The sequence below is a fragment of the Chaetodon auriga genome, chromosome 12, assembly GCF_051107435.1.
Source record: "Chaetodon auriga isolate fChaAug3 chromosome 12, fChaAug3.hap1, whole genome shotgun sequence".
Classification (NCBI taxonomy): Eukaryota; Metazoa; Chordata; class Actinopteri; order Chaetodontiformes; family Chaetodontidae; genus Chaetodon; species Chaetodon auriga.
In genome coordinates, this window is record NC_135085.1 from 16318939 (window position 1) to 16339255 (window position 20317).

The following is a 20317-nucleotide window of genomic DNA, read 5'->3' on the forward strand; positions in this document are numbered from 1 at the left end:
AGACAGCAGAAAAACAGACAAATACATGAAGAGAATGTAACTTTGTTTGAGTCCTGACCAGGAAGGAGCTGAAGAAGATGAATGAGACAAAGTAGCAGTAAGCAAAGTCCGTCCCACAGCCCCCCTCGTGGTCCGGGGACATGGTGAGGGGGGCGATGGACGGGTCTGGTTCACACTCCTGACCCGACAGACACGAAAGCATAATCTCCTGCCAGGACTCCCCTGTCGCACTCCTGATGGTTTAAACACACACAAACAGCCAGCTGATGTCAAACTAAGATCCATTTGGCAAGAAGTCCAGAGCTGAAAGAGGGCTACAGGTGACTAAGGTTTTTAACCAATAGATATCACTATGTTGATTACTTTCCTTAAGAAAAGGACCTGCACTCTGTGTAGATTTAAAGAGCAAAAACACAATGATTCTTATCTTTAGGTGATGATACACTAATGAAAACATACTCACCAATATTCTATTAATTTCTGCCATATTCTGCCAATAGAGCCACCTTAATCTTACACCCTGAACTTTTAAGACAATTTTCTTTGGTGTTAAAAATTTTATGAAATTGATTGTTTGAAAATGCAAATGATGCATTATTTATCAAATATGTACTCATTTGCATGTATGTTCAGACTGGAACTCTGAACAAAAAAAAAAAACACCCAAGTGTTTTTCTTTTAAGTTTTCTTTCCAATAAAAAACCCCAAATTTCAAAATTGACCAGTACCTGAAAAATTACTTTTCCACCTGCAGTGTTCCCCCTTAATTCAAATGAAATTGAAGGCATCAAGCTTGGAGGATATTTCTTGATAAGCTCACCTGAAGAGCAGCATCAGCGCACTGAAGAAGTTCTTAAAATTGTTGTGTTGATTGATGTGACTCTCGTCGTTCAGCTTGATGTTTCCGAACACCTGCAGAAAACAGGTAGCTTCAGTAAAATAATGACCTTTTGTTCACTTCAGTGGATCCCCACTTGCTTCTGCCATAGCAGTTGTGATCTTCATGAGGTGCACACGTTCAAAAAATGTCAAACATCAGAAACAGATGTGTTCTTTAGCCCATGTAGTAATGTCCTTTATACAGTCATGTGTTCACAAAGTGGTGAACCTCGCTCCATCCTTGCTTGTGAACGACTGAGCCTTTCCAGGATGCCCCTGTCATACCCAATCATGATACTATCACCTGTGTACATGTATGCTTTAAAAGTTGTTAAAGAGATCTGTTACGTCATTTGTCATAAACGATTGAAACGATACCTGCATTCCAATTATGGCGTAAATGAAGAAAAGCATAGCAATCAGAAGACAGACGTAAGGAAGAGCCTGTTGGAGAGGAGACAGCAAAGACAAATGATTAAAACCTGTCAAAGGAATCAAAATGATGAGAAAGATGATTTTCAAAATGTCCAACCTTAAAAGACTGCACAAAGGTCCACAGCAGAATGCGGATGGTGTAACCCTGTCTGAGCAGCTTGATCAACCTGGCCGCTCGGAAAAGCTTCAGGAAACTCATGTTGATGGTGTTCACCGACTGGGACAAACACACAAATGGTTGGCGAGAGGGTGACACAAGAGGGAGGGAGGGAGGGTGAGAGTGTCAGACAGACGGGAGAGACAGGATGTAAAACACAGATGGCGAAAATCATCACAACATGACTTAAGTTGTGTCTAGAGGCAAGGATCGTAACACACGAGGAAACTTGGAAAGAGAGAATGCTGAGTTTGAAGCTGCCTATTTGTGTCTTTCTTGTTGAGGGTCGCAACATTGTGAAAACGGATGGTGTCTTGGCAGTAACTTACCTGTAAATCCACAATTATCTCCGTGATGCTGCCAAGAACGGTGATGAAGTCAAAAATATTCCAAGTATCTCGAAAGTAGTTCTGCGGCAAAAGAAAACGTTGTAAGTCATTTGACTGAACATAGACGAACGCTTCTTGGTAGAGGTGACACGAACTGACTGATTTCTATCTCCTTGTGTTTGATACTCACCACAAAACCAAATGCCATGATCTTGAGTATACACTCCAGAGAGAAGAGGACGGTGAAGGCTGTGTTGAGGTGTTTCAGGACTGTGTCGTAGGCTGTTGGGGCTGAATAGTACTGAAGGAAAAGAGAACAGGTCATTTAAAACAACACCACTGTTACTGATCACTTTGAGTTTATTGATTATGTTTAGGTAGACTGCTTCTACACACACATATTAGAAGCAGGTGTCAGTGAATAGACTTGAAACTTGCTTGTGATTGATAATCACACTGAACATTTCATGACTTTTATTCATATTTCTGTCAACATCTAATTGTGGCCATACAGTGCAGCAATTTAAGGAGTAACAAACTCTCACGATGGTGCGTTAAGGTGCTCGTTGGACATTCCAATGGTTGTGATTTGTGAGAAAAAGCATGATATTTGGTATGAAGTCCAGTGTCAATCAAACCTCTGACAAACAATACACAAACAAGATTATTGTGAAATGAGTTGTGGGAATTTTGTGGATTCTCTGATCACAGATTTTTTTTAAGTGCCGGCTCTCGGGAAGGAAAGCTACAGCTCATCGCAACTTAAATTTGTGTAGCTTTCACCATAATTTGCATCGAGTATGATAAAATTATGTTAGCAAAAAAAACCTAAAGTTCACCCAAAATGTTGCTCATAGTTCCTCACTGAGCAGGAAAAACAATGAGTGTGAAAACTACAGTACACACAGCACAAAAAAGTTGAACCAAGGTAGACTAAAGGTTTATTGTCGTGGATTACTTATTCAATTACTCAAGCACTCGAATATGCAACCATGACAAACACAAGGCCCTTAAGTATCTACTGTTCCACCACTGTTGCATAAATCCTGGTCTACCTTCATCATGAGGACCACCGTGTTGAGAGCAATCATGACGAGCACCGTGTACTCAAAAGAGGGCGATGCCACAAAGTGCCACAGTCTGTACTGGAAGGTCTGCCTGTTCTGGGGCATGTAGCGGGTCATCGGCTTGGCGCTGATGGCGAAGTCGATGCAAGCTCTCTGATGGAGAGAAATTCGACAAAACAGACACACAGAGCTGAAGAGCTTTAAACACACGAACATGTGTGCGAACGTTATCCACATTTCAGCGCCCCGCACCTCGTTCTTCTCCAGACTGCACTCCTGAATCATCTTGTCGCCCTGCTCCTGGAAGGTGATGATGATGAGAGCCACAAAGATGTTGACGAAGAAGAACGGGAAGACCACAAAGTAGACCACGTAGAAAACGGACATCTCCATCCGGTTCCCTCGACTCGGCCCCATGTTCTCCTCCGTAACATCGGTAGAGTGCTGCAGGACCCTAGCAGGACAAACAGAGGGGAAAATGCAGAGGTCACTTATCTTTTTCAACCAATTAAGGACAAAATTACTTACATTTTTATCCCTGAAACTACATTTTTTTTTTTTTGAAGAGGGAAAACCGTGAAAAAGGACTTACTGAGGCCATCCCTCTCCAGTCGAGACGGTGAAGAGTGTGAGGAGGGCCCAGCAGACGTTGTCGTAGTGAAACTCGTGTCTCCTCCACTCTCTCCTCTTCACCTCCTTTTTGTCTCTGCTGTAGTCAATGTAGTAGCCTCTGTAGGGAACAGAGCAGCCCAGAGGTCATTGACTCACTTAATTCACTGACTGAACCAGCAGTTTTAATGAAGAGGAAGATATTACCCTAACCCATTTACTATTAACTGGTGAATCATCTGCAGCCAATTACAGGCCATCTGCTGCTACTGTATATGAAGACTGAGGAGCTGCTGCTTACACTCAGTCTCTGTGTCATGAGCGAGGATTTTTCCAAGGCTCACTTACTTACATCAGAAAGGTCAGAAACGCTGAGGTTACATTTGTTAAATCTACTTATTTGTTAGTTATACTGAGTTGAATTTCTAGACACAAAAGAGAAACGTCATTTTGTTTCCTTTTCTCCTGTGTTTTAGTTCAATTCACAAGCTAGCCAGCAGTACGTAGAGTGATTAAAATTTTACGAGCTGCAACATTAAAGTGACAAACACATTAATGCGTCATTAATTATAATCCAGTAATATAATAGAAATGATTCTGACATAGACCATTCTGCATAATGAGTACTTTAATTTTAGATCTTTAAGTATATTTTTAATGCAAACACTTTTTTTCTTTCACTCAAGAGAATTTTGGATGCAGGACTTTTACTTGCAACAGGATATTTCTACACTGTGGTTCTGCTACTTTTACTGAAGTAAAAGATTTGAGTACCTCCTCCACCACCGGTTTAGATATACTATCCACTTACTGGCATTCCTTCTCTGAATTCATGGAGCTGTCAGTGCAGTAGAAGAACTTCCCCTTGAAGAGCTGCACCGCAATGACAGCGAAGATGAACATGAAGAGCTGGTACACAATGAGGATGTTGAAGACGTTCTTCAGAGATGTGACCACACAGTCAAAAACAGCCTGCAGAGACGACAGAGGGGGCGGCAAAGTAAGCACGATCTGTCACGGATCTGTGAAATAACACCAAAAAACCAAAACACTGGAGACTGTTTGCAGATGTTTAAATCGTACCTTGAGTTTAGGAAGCCTCTTGATGGTTTTAAGAGGTCGCAGAACTCTCAAAACTCTGAGGGACTTTATTGTCTTGATGTCTCGGCCTTTGTTGTTTCTGTTGACATTGAAATACAGTACTTAGGCACGTAGCTGTGCGCTCAAACTAACGCAAAAGGACATGTGACAAAGACACATTTAAAACAGTAAAAAAGGAATAACACAGTAAAAGCAACACAAAGTCAACACAAGGGCATAACAAAAAAACACACAGAAACACAGAACGTCACCTTGACTGTGTTTGTACGGAGCCCAGCAGGTGTCACGAGCAAAAATGTTGATCATTTGTGCAATTTTCACCCTTGAATTGTGTATTTGTAAGCACAAAATGGTAATAAATTTATAATTGGTGTCCTCAAATCATGAACTTAAACCGTAACATTACTTAACTCCATCACATTAGGCTGTAATAGCATTCAGTTTTTATTGGTTAAATATTATAGAAGTTGTTTTTGAGGCAACGCTGCCCTAAACTGACCAAATTTTACATTGAATTATAGCATTCAGAAATGTTACCCCGATACCTGTCGGACTCCGACTTGGTGGACTATGGTGAGATTTCAAAGACACAATGAAAAAACATAAACACATGGAATGCAAAAAGGAAAACACACACACATGAAAATAAAAGAAATATATGAGAAGCATATGGGAGACGTTTACATTTAGTGTGACAGAAATTTTTACCCCATCACATTCCTGGTAGCCCCAACAGTGACAAAATCCACAGGAACAACAGAGAAAAATTGAGGCATAAAGAGAGATACACCGTGAGCAAAGCTCCGAGGATCACAGCTATAGTCACAACAGAGAAATCAACATACAGTACAGTCCTCTACAGTACAACAATAGGCACAAAAGGTTTGCTAAGTTAATCTGTCACACTCATGCTGCGAACGACAACAGAAAGGAATACTGTAGAGGTTTTTTAGCATCAGTCAGGACACACTCCAATCAGGGGTGTAACCCTGAATTATGCAAAAATCCGTGTTTTCCTCTTGTTGTCGGACCACGTTGACAGTGAAATCTGAGTTACACACTGCACAGGACCATGCATGCCTCCATACAGGCAGTTTTTGTGCTGCCCCTTTGTCAATGAAGCAATTTTGCAAAAAGCGACTTTGAGGGAAGGTCTTTTATAACAATACTGTATGCTCAGAAAACGATTTGCTGCAGTGAGTCAGTCATTAGTCATCGACAAGCAGCAATATATAGTGACTCACGTTAGAGCAAAGGCAATGAGAGCTCCCACCACCACGATGAAGTCCAGGATGTTCCACATGTCTCGGAAATAAGAGCCATCGTGCAGAATGAGACCCTGGTCTATCATCTGGAGGACAAACACACGCCCACACGGACACGTAAAATACACACGGGGACCAAAACACCTCTGAGTGCGTCTCGAGCAAGTTGAATTCTTTCAAAGTGTGATGCGATGCTGTCGAGGTGGAGAAAATGTATGTTTCGGTCACGTACCTTGATGATCATTTCAAAGGTGAACACCCCAGTGAAGACATAATCAAAATAACGGAGGACCTGGATAATTTACAAAACATAAAAAATACAAATACAAAATTATTTATGAAAAAAGACGGAGGGTGCATACTGTGCGTCTTCAATCCTTATTACAGTCCAACGGCAGACTAAAAAAATCATCCATATTAAGTATGCATTGTGCCTGGTTTTAGTAGAGCTGATTAACAATTAGTCGATTACTTGAAAAGCAAGAAAATTAGTTTCCAACCATTTTGATCAATTGATCAATTAATTCACTTTCCATGCAAAATTGTCAAACATTTGCTGCTTCCACCTTCTTAAATGGAAGGATTTGCTGCTTTACTTTGTCACTTATGATACTAAATGAAGAATCTTTGGGTTTTATAGACTAAACGATTCATTGTGAAAGCAATCAGCAGATTAGTTGATAATGAGAGTAAGTGTTAGTTGCATCCCTTGGTCTGAGTATATTTTCTTTTGTCATTTCCCAGCGTAAACACAGAACAGACTCAGACCTTGCCATGAAAATTAGTATGTAGTATGGATCTGGGACAGTGAGTGCATAAAATTCCTTGGTCCAAAAACACCTTGGTCCCATCCCCGTCAGAGGAAATGAATCTGCAATCCTCTGGCTGGCCTGCTTCTCAAACCTTACTGTAAGATCGTGACTGCCTTTAAATAAACCTTTGTAGGATGAATCAGTGTGTTTCCTAGCAGTGTCATTTTATTGAAATATTCAAGGATGCCACAAGAAACAGATTCCTCTGTCTAGCTGCGGATCCCTTGAATCACTTGGTGCTGTAACAAGTCCTTGGTGTCCAGAAATACCTTAAAGGAGTACTCCAGTTATTTAGCATCACATGTCACCAAGCTGCAGGACAAGGTATGTGCTTTGAAACCAGACATGTCAGTGTTTTGCCGCCCTCTATGGTAAAATTTACAGCCTGTTTCCACGTCTGACCACTCCCAGGATTACTGTTGAGTGTGGTCAGAAAGGTGCACCTGTAACCACACCCAACAGTGATGTCACCTTTAGTCCACAGTCTCCATCAGTGTAGCAGGGTGAGTCGTTAAGCCACTGGATGTCAGCAGAGACAAGATTTTCAGGGAGTGTTAAGCTACTCTTTAAGTTCCTCTGTTGTCCTTCAACAGCAGCACAGTGACCAAAAGATATTTTTGGATTTGGATCATTACTTCAAACAGGGACTGATGTTCAATCAGAGTCTGTGATGATGGTGGAAAAAAGCTATCCCAAAGACAGTAAATGACTGATAACTATTCAAAAAAGACCTGAACCGTACCAAAATAAAAATGTTGGTTCTTTCCTTCATTATCATCATCTACCGTTGTTGCTTAAAAGTATTGGCATCCAAAGTACGTGTACCGCCAAACTACACAACTGAAGCACCTCGGTACAATTATGTAATGTAAACTTGTTATGTTTTCACATGAAACTGCAGTTCACTGTTTAATGCTTCATGTTCACAAACTCAGAGTCCTGCTGCATGTTGAGCTCCGTTAGCTGTTAGAGCTTTTAGCTTTATTAGCTCCGTTAGCTTTAAGCTATTAGCTCCATCAGTTGTTAGCTCTGTTGGTCATATTAGCTGCGTTAGCCAAACACAGCACAGGACTCTGCTGCCCACTGGCCGCTAACGGCAAACTAGCTCTTTTCTTGCTGTCAACGTGGATTTGTTCATAATGTACCATTATCTGGGAAATGCGGTGCATTCGCCATTGACAGTGAATTGACGGTGTTTTTTAATCCGTCATATTTATGTAGGTCTGCGCTGAGTAGCCAGCCAGTGATGCTAACTATAGCAATAGCATGAGAGGACGCGCTCGGGTTAGTCTCGAGGCCTGGTACATACATAGTGTAAAACATTTCAAATGTGACTTCGTGGATCTCCACTCTGTCTGTCTCTCACTCTAAAGCCAAACACAGTGTTGATTTTAGTAGTTTGTGCTTATTTGGCCACTCTTGACACTTTCCATGATACTGAGTCTTGGAAAGCTGTGAAAAACAAACTGCACAGCTATTTCCCAGGCAAAGCTGCTGATTCTCACCTTGTATGTGCGTGAGACCAAATGTGTCATGACACATTGTTGCTGACAGTGTTATGTCAACTTGAGATCAAACAGTAAACCTGAAAGCTAAAATTTCACCAGGAGAATTTTACAATGGGCAAGTTCATGTTTGTCATTGTTTGAGTCTTTTGGAAATAATTGCTTCCTTGAGGATAAATGTCTGTAAAAGATCTAAACTGGCAGGCATACGAACTCATTGTTGTAACTTTAACACTGGCCTGTGGTCAGTATTAAAACCATCAGACTGCTCTGGTGTCAATGACTGATAGTAAACCTGTGGCTCACTTAGATAAATTCAAGTCTGCTGAACAAATTAGATGACATTTCAGACATCCGCTTCTTCTTTAAGGCGTCAGTCAGACATTCACACCCACTTCATGCAGCGATTAGCCCGCTGTGTGCAGAATGTCAGCAGTATTTGTGAGGATGTTGTCCTTGTCTCTCTCTCATCCTCTGTGTGTTTGTGTCTTTTCTTCTGACTGTATAAATGGTGTGCTTGAGCTTTGCCTCTTGTGTGTTTAGTCTGTGCAGTCTGTCCTCTTTCCAGGTATCATTGGTGGAGAGGGGGTCATGTGGATCAGGTCTGTTTGGCGACACATGAAATTGCTCAATGTCCTCTCGCATCCACAGTCTTCATATATGTTTACAATGTATGTCTACAACCATTTTGTTATCCTGATTGTCCACACTATACTTCCATGTTAAAGTCTTTTTGGAGGAAGGTTAGGCTATATACTGTACTATATAGCTTCCTGTGGCCTTCAGTCTAACAGTTCTTTAACTCACCTACAATGCACTCCAGTATGATCTTTTTGCAGCTGGTAAAGGGTTTCTGCTTACTGTGACATCATATAGACACTTCTAAGAGAGATGTATTTCGATCTGACCTTGTTTCTTTCAGAATTGGTGCACACTGGGTCCTCAGCAGCCAGCGCAATGCTGCTCGCCACGATCACGAGGAGGATGGTCATCTCAAAGTAGCGCAGAGTGACCACGTAGTGACAGATCCTCCTGATGCTGCGGACAAAGGAAGAGGGAGATGTTGATTGTGATGGTTGATGAAAGAGCACAGACAAATAGCCCAAAAAGCAAATACTGCACTGATAATCAGTGATTTAGTGGATTTATAGACTCTTACGGGTTGGAGGCCTTGAAGATGAACATGCTGTCTGGAGCAACACGTTTGGGGGGAGGTGGAGCTTCCTCCTCCGTGTCCTCGTCTCTTTCGTCAGAGTTGTATGCCTCCAACTCTTTATTGTTCACTAAAACCCAGACACAAGTGCAAGAGAAGAGAATAAAATGTTTAAGCTGTATATGAGCAGCTACAGCTAAGAAAGAACAATGTCGGTCACTGGCACAATGGATTCATCAGAAAAAGACTGGAAGAGTGGCACTCTTATCAAATGTCAGAAACACCCACACAAGGTGATCCAGAGTGATACTGACGCTAAATGCCACTCTATGATGCACAGTAAAAGAGTGTGACTGCAGTGAGAAGTGGTCACAGTGGTACCTGTCATAGGTGTGAGCTCCAGCAGCGGCTGTGCAGACATTTCAATCGACACGCTTCCCTCCAGGTTGGACTTGTTACGTTTGAGGGAGACGGGGCGGCTGTCAGACTCCATGGCCCTCACAGTGAACTCTGTGGCCTCTAAGGCCGGCTCCACTGGGATGTTTTGACACAGGGACTCATATTGGTCTGCGTGGCCGCCACCACCCTGCTCGGACCAGGTACAGTCCAGCAGCTGTTTACACTGAGGAGGATCGGGAATGTCGCCACCAGACATGGTTCTGAAATGGGGGTGAAAACATGGAAACTGAGCAAAATATCAAGTATATTCAACTCTTTTCTCATTGTATAATTATCTGATAAATAACGATTTCTTCTGAAAAGTTACTAGATATTTGAGAGAGGATCCTCTCCATTTTTTTAGCAGCATGGCTTTATAGATGGAAATATCATTCAGTCAGCTTTACCTTCTGCAGTCTTCTCCAACTTCTGCGTATGGGTTGATGATGCATGTTCCACAGTCATCTTGGGCTGACTCTCCTTCTCCCTCTGCTTTCTCTTTCTCCTCTCTTTCCTCCTTCTCCTCCCTCTCGTCCAGTATCTTCCTCTCCTGGCTGAGCGACCGTCTGACTTGCGGCACCTCGTGTGGTGACTGGGCACAGTCCAGACTCTTGGCTTCAGGGCGAGCTTCCCGGTGACGGTGCCGTCTGTGCCGTGCCCCTTCCTCCGGCCCCTGGCTGGGTCTGAATTTACGTGCCATCCTGTGCCTGCCCCCGCCTGTGGTCCGGTGGTTAGCTCCTCCTGTTTTCTCCTCGCTCAGGTTGACCAGAGGTTCAGCCTCCGGAGGTTCAGGGATTGGGATGGAGATGGACATGGGGGGCTCCGGGAGGGGCATCCCCACAGACATGGGAGACTCAGGCAGGTGAGCCGGGCTGGCCTCCGGGGAGAGGGTGGTGGCGTGGTGGGTGGTGGTGGGAGTTTCGATGGTGTCCTCCGTAGGGCTGCCAAACAGCTCTTCTCTGCTTGCCATCTGGCGACGTTTGCGTAGCTGGTTGGCTCTCTGCTCCCACACTGACATGTTAACCTTTCTTCTCCTCTCTCGGCGGTTGGAGAAGGCGCTGGAGCCATTGAGGGGCTGCTCATCTGCGGCCCCTGTTGCACCCTCGGCCTCCTCTGGGAAGTTTGGCCGGCCTCGGTGGATGGCTCGTTTCCTGTATAGGTAGGGTCGTCTCCTCCCACTAAGGACCACAATATATTTCATATCAATACAGGGCAGCAACAGGCTCAGATGTAAGGAATTGGTGACAAGAAACATCAAGACTATTGTCAATTTAGCAAACCAGTTATATAAAACAATATTTAAAAAAATAAATAAATAAAAGTTGCAAGAAAAGGACAGACCTTTTCTGTGAATTTACAATGTCAGTTGATTAGTAACACAAAAAGTTACCCATGATAAAAATGTGCAAATACATCCAAAAACTAAAAAAAAAAAAAAAAAATGAAACTACCTGAGAGGACAGATCAAAAGAAAAAGAGAAAAACAAAAACCACAAGAACAAAAAAGAGGTAAAGTGCAGGATTTAAGTACAAACATAGTGTAACATCTAGAAAATAATCTCAATAACTGAGTAGGAAAACTCAGGGGAGAAATTCTGTGAGACAGAGATGCATACAATTATACTTACTGGTATTCAGATTCTTTTGTTGTCCATGTTATCAATGAGTGATTATTCGAAAACAAGACATTAGTGTTTTACAACATACACAGAACATTTGTTGTGACACAGAACAAAATATGTGAAGGGGACAAAAACTGAAGACGAAGATTATCCAGTTTAGATTTATAAGGGACTGAAATCAGTATTCAAAGATTATTCAAGGAAGTTCTCAATTTCACAGCCTTTATATTAAATATCGCTTTTATTTTTAGGTTCAAGGTTCAAATTGATTCCAAAGCTGACAGATGGTCACATTTTGGTCAGTGTCACATAACAGGCATAAAAACAAGACAACGTGATGGAACTAGCAGAACACTGTAATACACATCAAAATCAGCATCTCGATAGCTGCAACACATAAAAGACTAACATTCAAATATGTAACAGACAAATGATACATTCAGCGTCAGTGTTACCGGCCATTGATCAGAGGTAGGCAGGTGATAATTTGCCTTTTCTCTCTCTTTGTGGAGTTTAATAGCAGCTATTTTATTTGCTTTTGTCCTTTTTCACTTAATATTCAGGTACACACATTCCTCATTAACTAGTAGTTTATTAGCATGCATATTAGCTCTTTATTAGTCATTATTAAGCACTTTTTAATGGATTATTCTGGGGGTTAGGGTTTTTAAGTGGTAGGGTTTTAGAGCACCATAACTTGACCAAGGATTTTGCATGTTTAAATACCAATCATGTACACATTTGTGTTATTGTCTGCGGTGATAGAAATGTTTGATTTCCTGCCTTCAAGTAGGCGCTGAGTCATTTACATATCTAACAAAAAAAATCTACTGGCAGAGACTTAACACTTAAAAGAATAAGTAATTCTTCACAGTGAACATTTGGTTGTTCATTCTAGTTATTTTGTTTGTGCAGCTGAGAGCAGAATTTGTTTTAAAACACTTTCTTGTTGGTGTTATCTGTTATTTTTTTTGGACTCCAAGATCTGATGCAGAAAAGCGAAACCGAAATATTTCACATTATCTTCTCCACAATAGCTAGAAACTGTCTTCCAGGTTAAATGTTTGCAACAACTTAGCATATAAAGGCTTGTTTTAAGCAACGTTGCACTCAAGTTCATTATGACACAGCGTTGACCAGAAAAACATGAACCAGCCAAAAAATCACTGAGATGAATTGCTTATGTCAAGTAAGATTGATTCTCATATTGTCCTTTCATGAACTACAAATAAAGGTCCACCTTGTAAGCAGGAAAACACATTCATTGATCTATAATCACATGGTGTGTTTTGGAAAATCTAGCTAGTCATGGAAATACCCAGAGATTGCACTTAATGGTGGAAAACATGCAAAATGAGAACAGTCCTAATCAAGCCAGGCCAGCGCTCTGAATGAGACATTTAATGTGTCCCAGCAGGACACTCAAGCACTCTTTAGCAACAGTTGTTTTAGGAAACGGTCATTCTGGGTCAGTAACGCCTCTGATGCGTCATGTACTGTAGTAGTTTTTTCCTTACTACAATAACTCCATTGTCACAGTGGCGACACTGATCACACAGAGTCATCCTAAGTGGGGAATCTTGGTCAGATCAATCTGACACACTCCAAAGTGTGCCTCCTCCCAGTAGAGTGACACAATGAGACTTCCCACTGTTCCCAACAATATTTGAAAAATAGTTTCTATCCTCCTCCTCTTCCTCCTGACTTACTGGATCATTAGACCTGTGGGAAAGCCACCAGGTCAGCGAAAGGAGCAGGGAATGAGTGATGAATTACTCTGCTTAACAAAAGAAGCTGCCCATTACCATCCAAGATAATTACAGGAGGAGTCTCAGAAACGCTGCAAAATCACTGTGTAAGGGGTCATGCTTCTAAGTCAGGCACATTCAGTAAACATTGTGTCATCAATGCCTTAAACATGCCTTTCTAACCTTGCATTCACCATGCAACTGAAGGATCTGCTTCTCAGAGAGTCCACAATCAATGACGCTATGGAAAAATTATCTTATTGGCTAAAGCCTATTGATTTTTATACATCATCTTTCCTTTAACAGAAGTAACATTATGATCAAATTCAGGGCCACCAGCACTTCTCCCATAGCATCCATACTTTATCCAAAGTGAGTCTTAATTTGATTCCACAACTGCCACACATCTGCTACAAAAAGACAAAACGATTTGAAGAATCGTGACAAATTTTCAACCCAATCTGATTTGTCCATTTGCTCAAGAGGATTTGTGATCTGAGAAACAGTCGTACACCAGCAGCTAAGAGCGACTGAAGAGCTGTGAATGCTCTGGGTATCTCATCCTTGAACAGTAATTTTGATAGCTGCTGAACAATAACTTACTCAGATATGAGGCCGTCTCTGCCTCTGGCATATCTCTGATTGAAGAACTCCTCTTCCTCCTCTTCATCCTGATAAAGACAAAATGAATATACACATCTAATGAATTGTAACCCCACAAGTGCATGAATCTATTGAATATACCTGTAACATACATGTCTGAGGGTGTGCACTGTATAAATAAATCTATTTATCTTTTATTCTATAAAATAGAAACAGTGCAAACCTTTGTCAGTTCCTGTGCGTTGGCCAGATTATCCACAGCGATGGCCAAGAAGACGTTCAGCAGTGTGTCTGTCATGAAGACAGTTAAGAGCAAACACACCAAACTGTGGGAACCAGTCAGAGTTTGTGCTCCCCTCTTTCCGATTCATAGATGCATACTGAAAAGGCTGAAACAGATACTGAATAACCTCAGTTCAAGCTCCATTTGCTTTCTTTTTTGGGGAACTTCATCACAGAATTTTGAGTACTTTTACTTTATCTGACAGTACATTTAGCTGATAGTGACACAATACTTTCACTAGAGTAAAAACGCAGGATTTAGTATGTAGTATTCATTACTTTTATTCAAGTAAAGGATCTGATTACTTCTTCTACAAATGAGTGTGTACAGATTTAGATGCTCCTGTATATTAAAGCTGTCTGACCACTTTTTAAGCATCAATAAGGATACAATTTCCAAACAGGGTGAGCACTATGAAGTAGATCGATGACCACATGCCATACTGTACTCCACCCTGCGAGCGAATCCCATTATACATCACCTCGTTCCAGTCCTCCCCAGTCAAAATCTGTGGGCAAATGCACAGAATATTTTGCATAAATAATTAGATTGCTCATGTTTGATTCAAGAGAAATTTTGGCCTAAAAATGAATCAAACAGGAGATGTATGCCCCGTTTGCAAAACCAGTACAAGATATGGTGCTAAACATGGCAGCAACATCAGCAATTACTATGTGCGCAGATCAAAACACTCTTTCACAGTGCGGCTGGTTTTGTAGCAGATCTGATGTGGATTTGTTCACGTTTCACTTGTCTGATATTCATGTGCGCATATGTGTGCATGGATGTGTGGGATGATAGCGGAGGCAGGGGGTGGAGAGCGAGTGAGCAGAGTTGTTTAATCTGCGCCTGGGGTGAGAAATATCCCAGGGTGCAATGTGTCATGGAGAGCAGGCAGAACGAGGGGATCTGTGGGAGCCAAACCTGAAACACTGTCATGATGGCAGCTGGAAATGTGTCAAAGTTGGTGGGAGTGTAATCTTCAAAGATGAACCTAGAGGGAAGGCAGATAGAAAGCAGGGTCAGATACGACCAAAGAAGAATAGGCGGAGGAAGAAGAAGAGGAGGAGGAGGATGCAGAGCTATTTTCATCCGGACATGTCATTTCCTCTCCTCTTCATCATAGACGCCATTGAAAGAATCCGCTGTTCAGTTTGCAGGGCGTCGCTACCTTTTCAAAACTGCGGCATGATTACATATATAGGTCAAAATGGTCTATGAAAATCACAACCACCAATCAAGAACGGAGAGGAAAGCTGTTCTCGATGACTGAGAGGATGTCAGCTCTGACAGGCTGTACTCACCTCCCTCCAAAAAGCTGCATCCCCAGCAGAGCAAACACCACAATGAAGAGAAAGAGAAGAAAAAGCAGGCTGATAATGGACTTCATGGAGCTCATGAGGGACACAACCAGGTTCCTGAGAGAGGCCCAGTATCTGACAGAGAGAAATCACAGACTGTTTGTCTTTGGCCACAGAGCTCTGTGAAAATATACACGTCAATATCCTACAGGCCCAAAATGGCTGAAATGTATTACTTTTCATGTAAATGTGACTTGTTGTTGGACATGCTGTCCCACTTACTTGGTGATCTTGAAAATTCTCAGAAGTCTCAGCGCCCTCAGCACACTGATCCCAAATGACATGCCAGGCCTGAAGAAGCCCCAAACCACCTCAAAGATGCTGCCAACAATGACCTACAAAACACGTCAAACCCATACAACAAAAAATCAGGTCCTGCAGGCTCCATGTAGCATCAACAAAACCTTTTTTTTTGTTTGTTTTTCACCTGGGCTAAATGAAAGTAGATGTAGTTATTTTGGAGTGTGCGTAATACCCTCTCAAATCTATGCTGCACTGTTATTGATCCAAACCGTTTGTCGGAGCTGATGCCGTGGCCCTCTCTAAACTGCTCGTTTGATGGCTAACAGCTAACAGCTAAAGCTCAACGATTCAAGGTTCAATCTGAAGGTTTTATTTGTAAGATCTGGCTTCTTTTTTAAATCTATTTTTGGTTGATATTATAGGGTATTTATATATATGGTGGCTATGGTGTTAATTTGGATAACCCAAATTCCTCATTTTGTAGCAGAAATTCCACTTTCTCCTGCAATATAAGACCATTTTTCTTCTTATCAAGTGTAATATGAAGTCAGAATGAGAGACAAAGGATCTCACCCCACAGTCGAAGCAGTTGAAAGATGAATGGAAGTACAGCCGGAAACCCAGACCATACATTTTCAAAAACATCTCAGCCAAAAACAGCCCCAGGAAAACAAACTCTGCATAGTCTACAGATGAGAAAACAAAAAAAGCAATCAGGAGAAGGAGGCATCTGTCTGCCACAAACAAAGCAATCATCAGACATGGCATGAATTATTTTTTAAGCAGTGAACCACAGGAAAATGAAAAAAGAAAAAACCCACAGAGGAAGATGGTCAGCCAGTTGGGCTGGTTGTGGTGGACGATGGCCACGCAGATGGTGTTGAGAGCCACAAGACTGAGCACCATCAAGTAGAAAGTGTCTGTCTTCACCATGCGGCGGATGGAGATGCGTAACATGCGCTCTTTACGCCGCAGGTAGGCAGCGGGGCCACGCCGGCCGCTGCGGAAGTTCATCCTCGATCGTGACATGCCTGAGAGAGACAGACGGAGAGTTGCAGGAGAGAACTCAAACATACGAAGGCTGGAGGGTCACATGTACAGCAGGTCAAACATACAGTGTGTAAGTAGCTTTAGAGAAGAGTTCGTCACTCACTGGCTGTAGACGTGTCTGTAAACTTTTCGTCCCCTGGCGCTCCTCTCCGTGCACCGGTCTTCTTACTCGCCCTCTTTAGCACTAAAAATGTTCCACATAAACTTCATTCCCATTTTGATTCACAATTTAACATCCTACTAATATGGCCACCAACCAAAAGAGCAAAGAGAAGCTGCGTTTGTGGTCAGTTCAACCCCTGAGTCAGTACGTGGCTGCTGTTATCTACAGCGATGGTTTTTCACCATTCAGTTGCGTAAATGTTTGTTATGGCTTTACTCAGAGATCTCCAGAGAGAGCACTGGCACTGCTGGGGAACAGAGGTGAGATGAAAAGTTTATTGGTATGAAGAAAGAAGACTGTTCTCAGTTCTGTCACAGGATGAATCAGGGATGGATTATAAAACGTATTTTACCGCTGATGCCTGAATTAATAATCAATGTTCGCACCTGCTTCTCCCTCATCAATTTCATCAGTCATTAATTCAGTTTATAACTTTCATTTCGGTTTACTGTCTGTTTTATAATATCCAGTGGTGCACAGCCATGACGGGTTGGGACTCTTGTTTAATTCCTATTTGTTCACATGCAATGTTGGATTTCATGCAGTTAAATTGAAAATATAAGGAGGGGCACTGCAGGTCTGATGATGGTTGATGATCTCCTCATCCACTTAAAATAGACTCATTCGCAATATTTCCTTCCTTTATTAAGATGATTTCATTTTCTTTGCGCGCAAGAGTTGATAATTGAGCGATAATAATATTGCCGGCTCTCAATGAGGCCGAACACAAGGTGCAGTCAGACTGCGGTTGTGATTTTTAAGTAAAAGTGACTCATGAGACCGACATGTTAAATTGCCAACATGTTCACGTCACGAAGTGCATGTCGGAAAGGGGCTTTAGCTTCACACCGCTGAGACTTCACTGGTAAAACAAGCATCAGTGTTGTTGCTATGGTTACTGGCTGCAGGTGGCACAATGCCTTACAGTACAGAGGAGGTTAAACTGTTGACCGGAGCAAGTTTGACATGCTTCCATGTGCAGTTAAAGTCGGTTAATAAAGTGTGGCCAGAGGGGTTTTGTGGCCATTATATAACGTGTAATAAACATAGATCCATTCAGTGTAAGTGTGATTCGTCTAAAGTGTGTGAACTCACCATCTAACGGCGATCTCCCTGAATTTTTATTCTCCTCTGCGAGCATTACCTCCTCTGTAACACAATAAAACCGGAGGTTATACACAGACATATTTGTTTTCATTATAGCACAATTTAAACCATCAGACATGGATATATACAGTGCAGGCTTGTATTCTTTAGGATGTCTGCAAACATTTACAGGAACTGAGGCCAAATTGATCTAAACGTGTGCTTTGAGAGGCCAGCGTGACCTTCTTTAGAGGAAGAGCTCTTATTCCCTCTTACATTCTCTCAGTATCTCTCTCTCTCCCCTTTCTCTCTCTCTTCCCACACTCACCCACATCCATGCACGCATAAATATGCACCACAGCTCTCTCTCACACACACTCACACACACACATGCATATAAACACACACACACAGAAATGCACACAAATTTAAGTTAGTGAGTCAGTATCACCTTTTTCTCACCCTCTACTTGCGTGGGAGACTAGCAATGTAGATTGCCATTACAGCACTGTGCATGTGTGTGTGTGTGTGCGTGTGTGTGTGTGTGTGTGTGTGTGTGTGTGTGTGTGTGTGTGTGTCTGTGCAGCTCAACGGAGCTACTCTACTGTAGGTCTAAAAACTCTGTAGCAGAGAGGAAAAGAGACTGATGTAGCTGCTGAATTATTGTGTTCATGCAGTATCTGTACATCTGAATTCTGTCTCACAAAGTAATAATGAAATTAAATTTATCCTTAAATTAAAGGAACGGTTTGGCATTTCGGGAAATACACCTTCTTGCCTTTTGAGTGTCATGAGATGATTGATACAACTCTCATGGCTGAGAGCACAGGAGCCAGTTAGCTTAGCTTAGCATAAAGACTGGAAACAGGCGGAAACAGCTGTTTAATTTGTACAAAAAGCCGAAGTGTAACAACAAGTTGTGGCTTCACAGGATTTTTGTGCAAGAGAATGAAAAAAACATACTTCTCAGAGTTATCATTGCATTGTACTTCCTTTACATTCTTATCAAAGATATATTTTTAGATCATTTCTGAACCATCTAAACATTTTGGAAACATCCTCTGCTTGTCAGACAGCTTTATTCAGATTTTGCCTGTTGTGAACAAACCCTTCAATGATGATAGCTGAAAAACATCTGGACTGATAGCACCAATTTCGAGGTGGTTCGGGTGATTGAGTGATCAGTGCAACTCTCACAGGTTCACTCAGCAGCAATCATGTGCATCCATCAACAGCTGCCTGCTCACTCGCTGTAAGCCTCTTGATCGCTGTATACTAAGTGTGTGTCTGCAGATGTGAAGCTGCTCTGCTGCCCAGTACCTGCCCTGTCTATCCAGGCTCGGTAGCCGTTCAGTTCTCGCTCCACCTGCTGCTGGCGGCGTAGCTTCATGAAGGCCCGCCTGTTCTCCACCCTCTCTCTCTCCTTGGCAAATTCTCTGAAGAGGGAAGCATTATAAACTGCTTTCACGTTGCATAGTCCACACGGAAACACCAATGTTAAACACATAGGAGGACACGCTCACCCCGACAGGACACCCAACACCAGGTTGAGCACAAAGAACGAGCCAATAATGATGAGAGGAATGAAGTATATCCAGTTCCATGTGGGACCCAAGGCATCGTTGGTCTGAAAATCATGAAATTCATTCATTCGTTATTACGCATTTACTACAACTGCGTGATTGTTTCGTGGTTCAGAACTGAACACTTGAGCTCACGTTATAGAGAACAGCCGTCCATCCCTCCATGGTGATACACTGGAAGACTGTGAGTACAGCAAACAGGATGTTGTCGAACTGTGTGATGCCGTCATTGGGCCCGATCCAGGTGTCATTGCAGTCGTACCTCTCTGGACACTTCCTCACTCCGCAGGCGAACGCCAGCTCTGACGAGTCAACAGTCTCATTTTCTACAAAAAAAAAAAGAACATAATGACTGTTAAAGTCTTTTGTTGGCAGATATATAAATATAACATCCCCACTAATAAACATTGATATAACTAGAAACCGACTTTCTGTGGCTACTATTGATGAGTTAGATATTATATTCTACTTGACCACTTTAATTCTGTGAACTCCATTCACAGAATCAGACCACAAGCTGTCATGGTGCATATGGTATACATTAACGACTCACACCAAAGTCATGTCCTGGTTTTTCCAACCATCTGCTATGTGACACTTGTTTAAAACCACAGCTTACCCTTTTCACACTTTGGTTTAGGATAAACAAACAAGATACAAACAAGAACGTGTTGATTAAAGAGCTTCAGAGGTGCTGATATGCCAATTTCGTGACATTCGGACAGAGCAAGGTAAGCTGTTCCCCCTGTTTCCAGCGTTTATGCTAAGATAAGCGAAATGGTAACTGGCTATAACGTCGTATTGAACAGACAGACATTAAGGGAA

The 20317-nt window shown here is 42.1% G+C and overlaps 1 protein-coding gene across 1 annotated transcript in view; it reads right to left on the reverse strand.

The window, feature by feature from the left end:
- Nucleotides 1-20317, reverse strand: part of LOC143329631 (voltage-dependent R-type calcium channel subunit alpha-1E-like) — a 53857-nt gene that overhangs the window by 7566 nt on the left and 25974 nt on the right. The window contains exons 7-36 of the mRNA XM_076745618.1: nt 19628-19818; nt 19433-19536; nt 19230-19345; nt 17919-17972; nt 16764-16844; nt 16432-16641; nt 16184-16296; nt 15590-15702; nt 15311-15442; nt 14931-15000; nt 14397-14514; nt 13947-14014; nt 13724-13791; nt 10158-10928; nt 9694-9971; nt 9319-9442; nt 9068-9197; nt 6075-6134; nt 5822-5928; nt 4560-4656; nt 4288-4448; nt 3460-3597; nt 3120-3321; nt 2856-3020; nt 1991-2101; nt 1801-1881; nt 1412-1531; nt 1258-1323; nt 821-912; nt 59-233 (exon numbers count right to left, since the gene is read on the reverse strand). Coding sequence (XP_076601733.1) covers nt 59-233; nt 821-912; nt 1258-1323; nt 1412-1531; nt 1801-1881; nt 1991-2101; nt 2856-3020; nt 3120-3321; nt 3460-3597; nt 4288-4448; nt 4560-4656; nt 5822-5928; nt 6075-6134; nt 9068-9197; nt 9319-9442; nt 9694-9971; nt 10158-10928; nt 13724-13791; nt 13947-14014; nt 14397-14514; nt 14931-15000; nt 15311-15442; nt 15590-15702; nt 16184-16296; nt 16432-16641; nt 16764-16844; nt 17919-17972; nt 19230-19345; nt 19433-19536; nt 19628-19818 — 4316 coding nt within the window. The remainder of the gene's footprint in view (nt 1-58; nt 234-820; nt 913-1257; nt 1324-1411; nt 1532-1800; nt 1882-1990; nt 2102-2855; nt 3021-3119; nt 3322-3459; nt 3598-4287; nt 4449-4559; nt 4657-5821; nt 5929-6074; nt 6135-9067; nt 9198-9318; nt 9443-9693; nt 9972-10157; nt 10929-13723; nt 13792-13946; nt 14015-14396; nt 14515-14930; nt 15001-15310; nt 15443-15589; nt 15703-16183; nt 16297-16431; nt 16642-16763; nt 16845-17918; nt 17973-19229; nt 19346-19432; nt 19537-19627; nt 19819-20317) is intronic.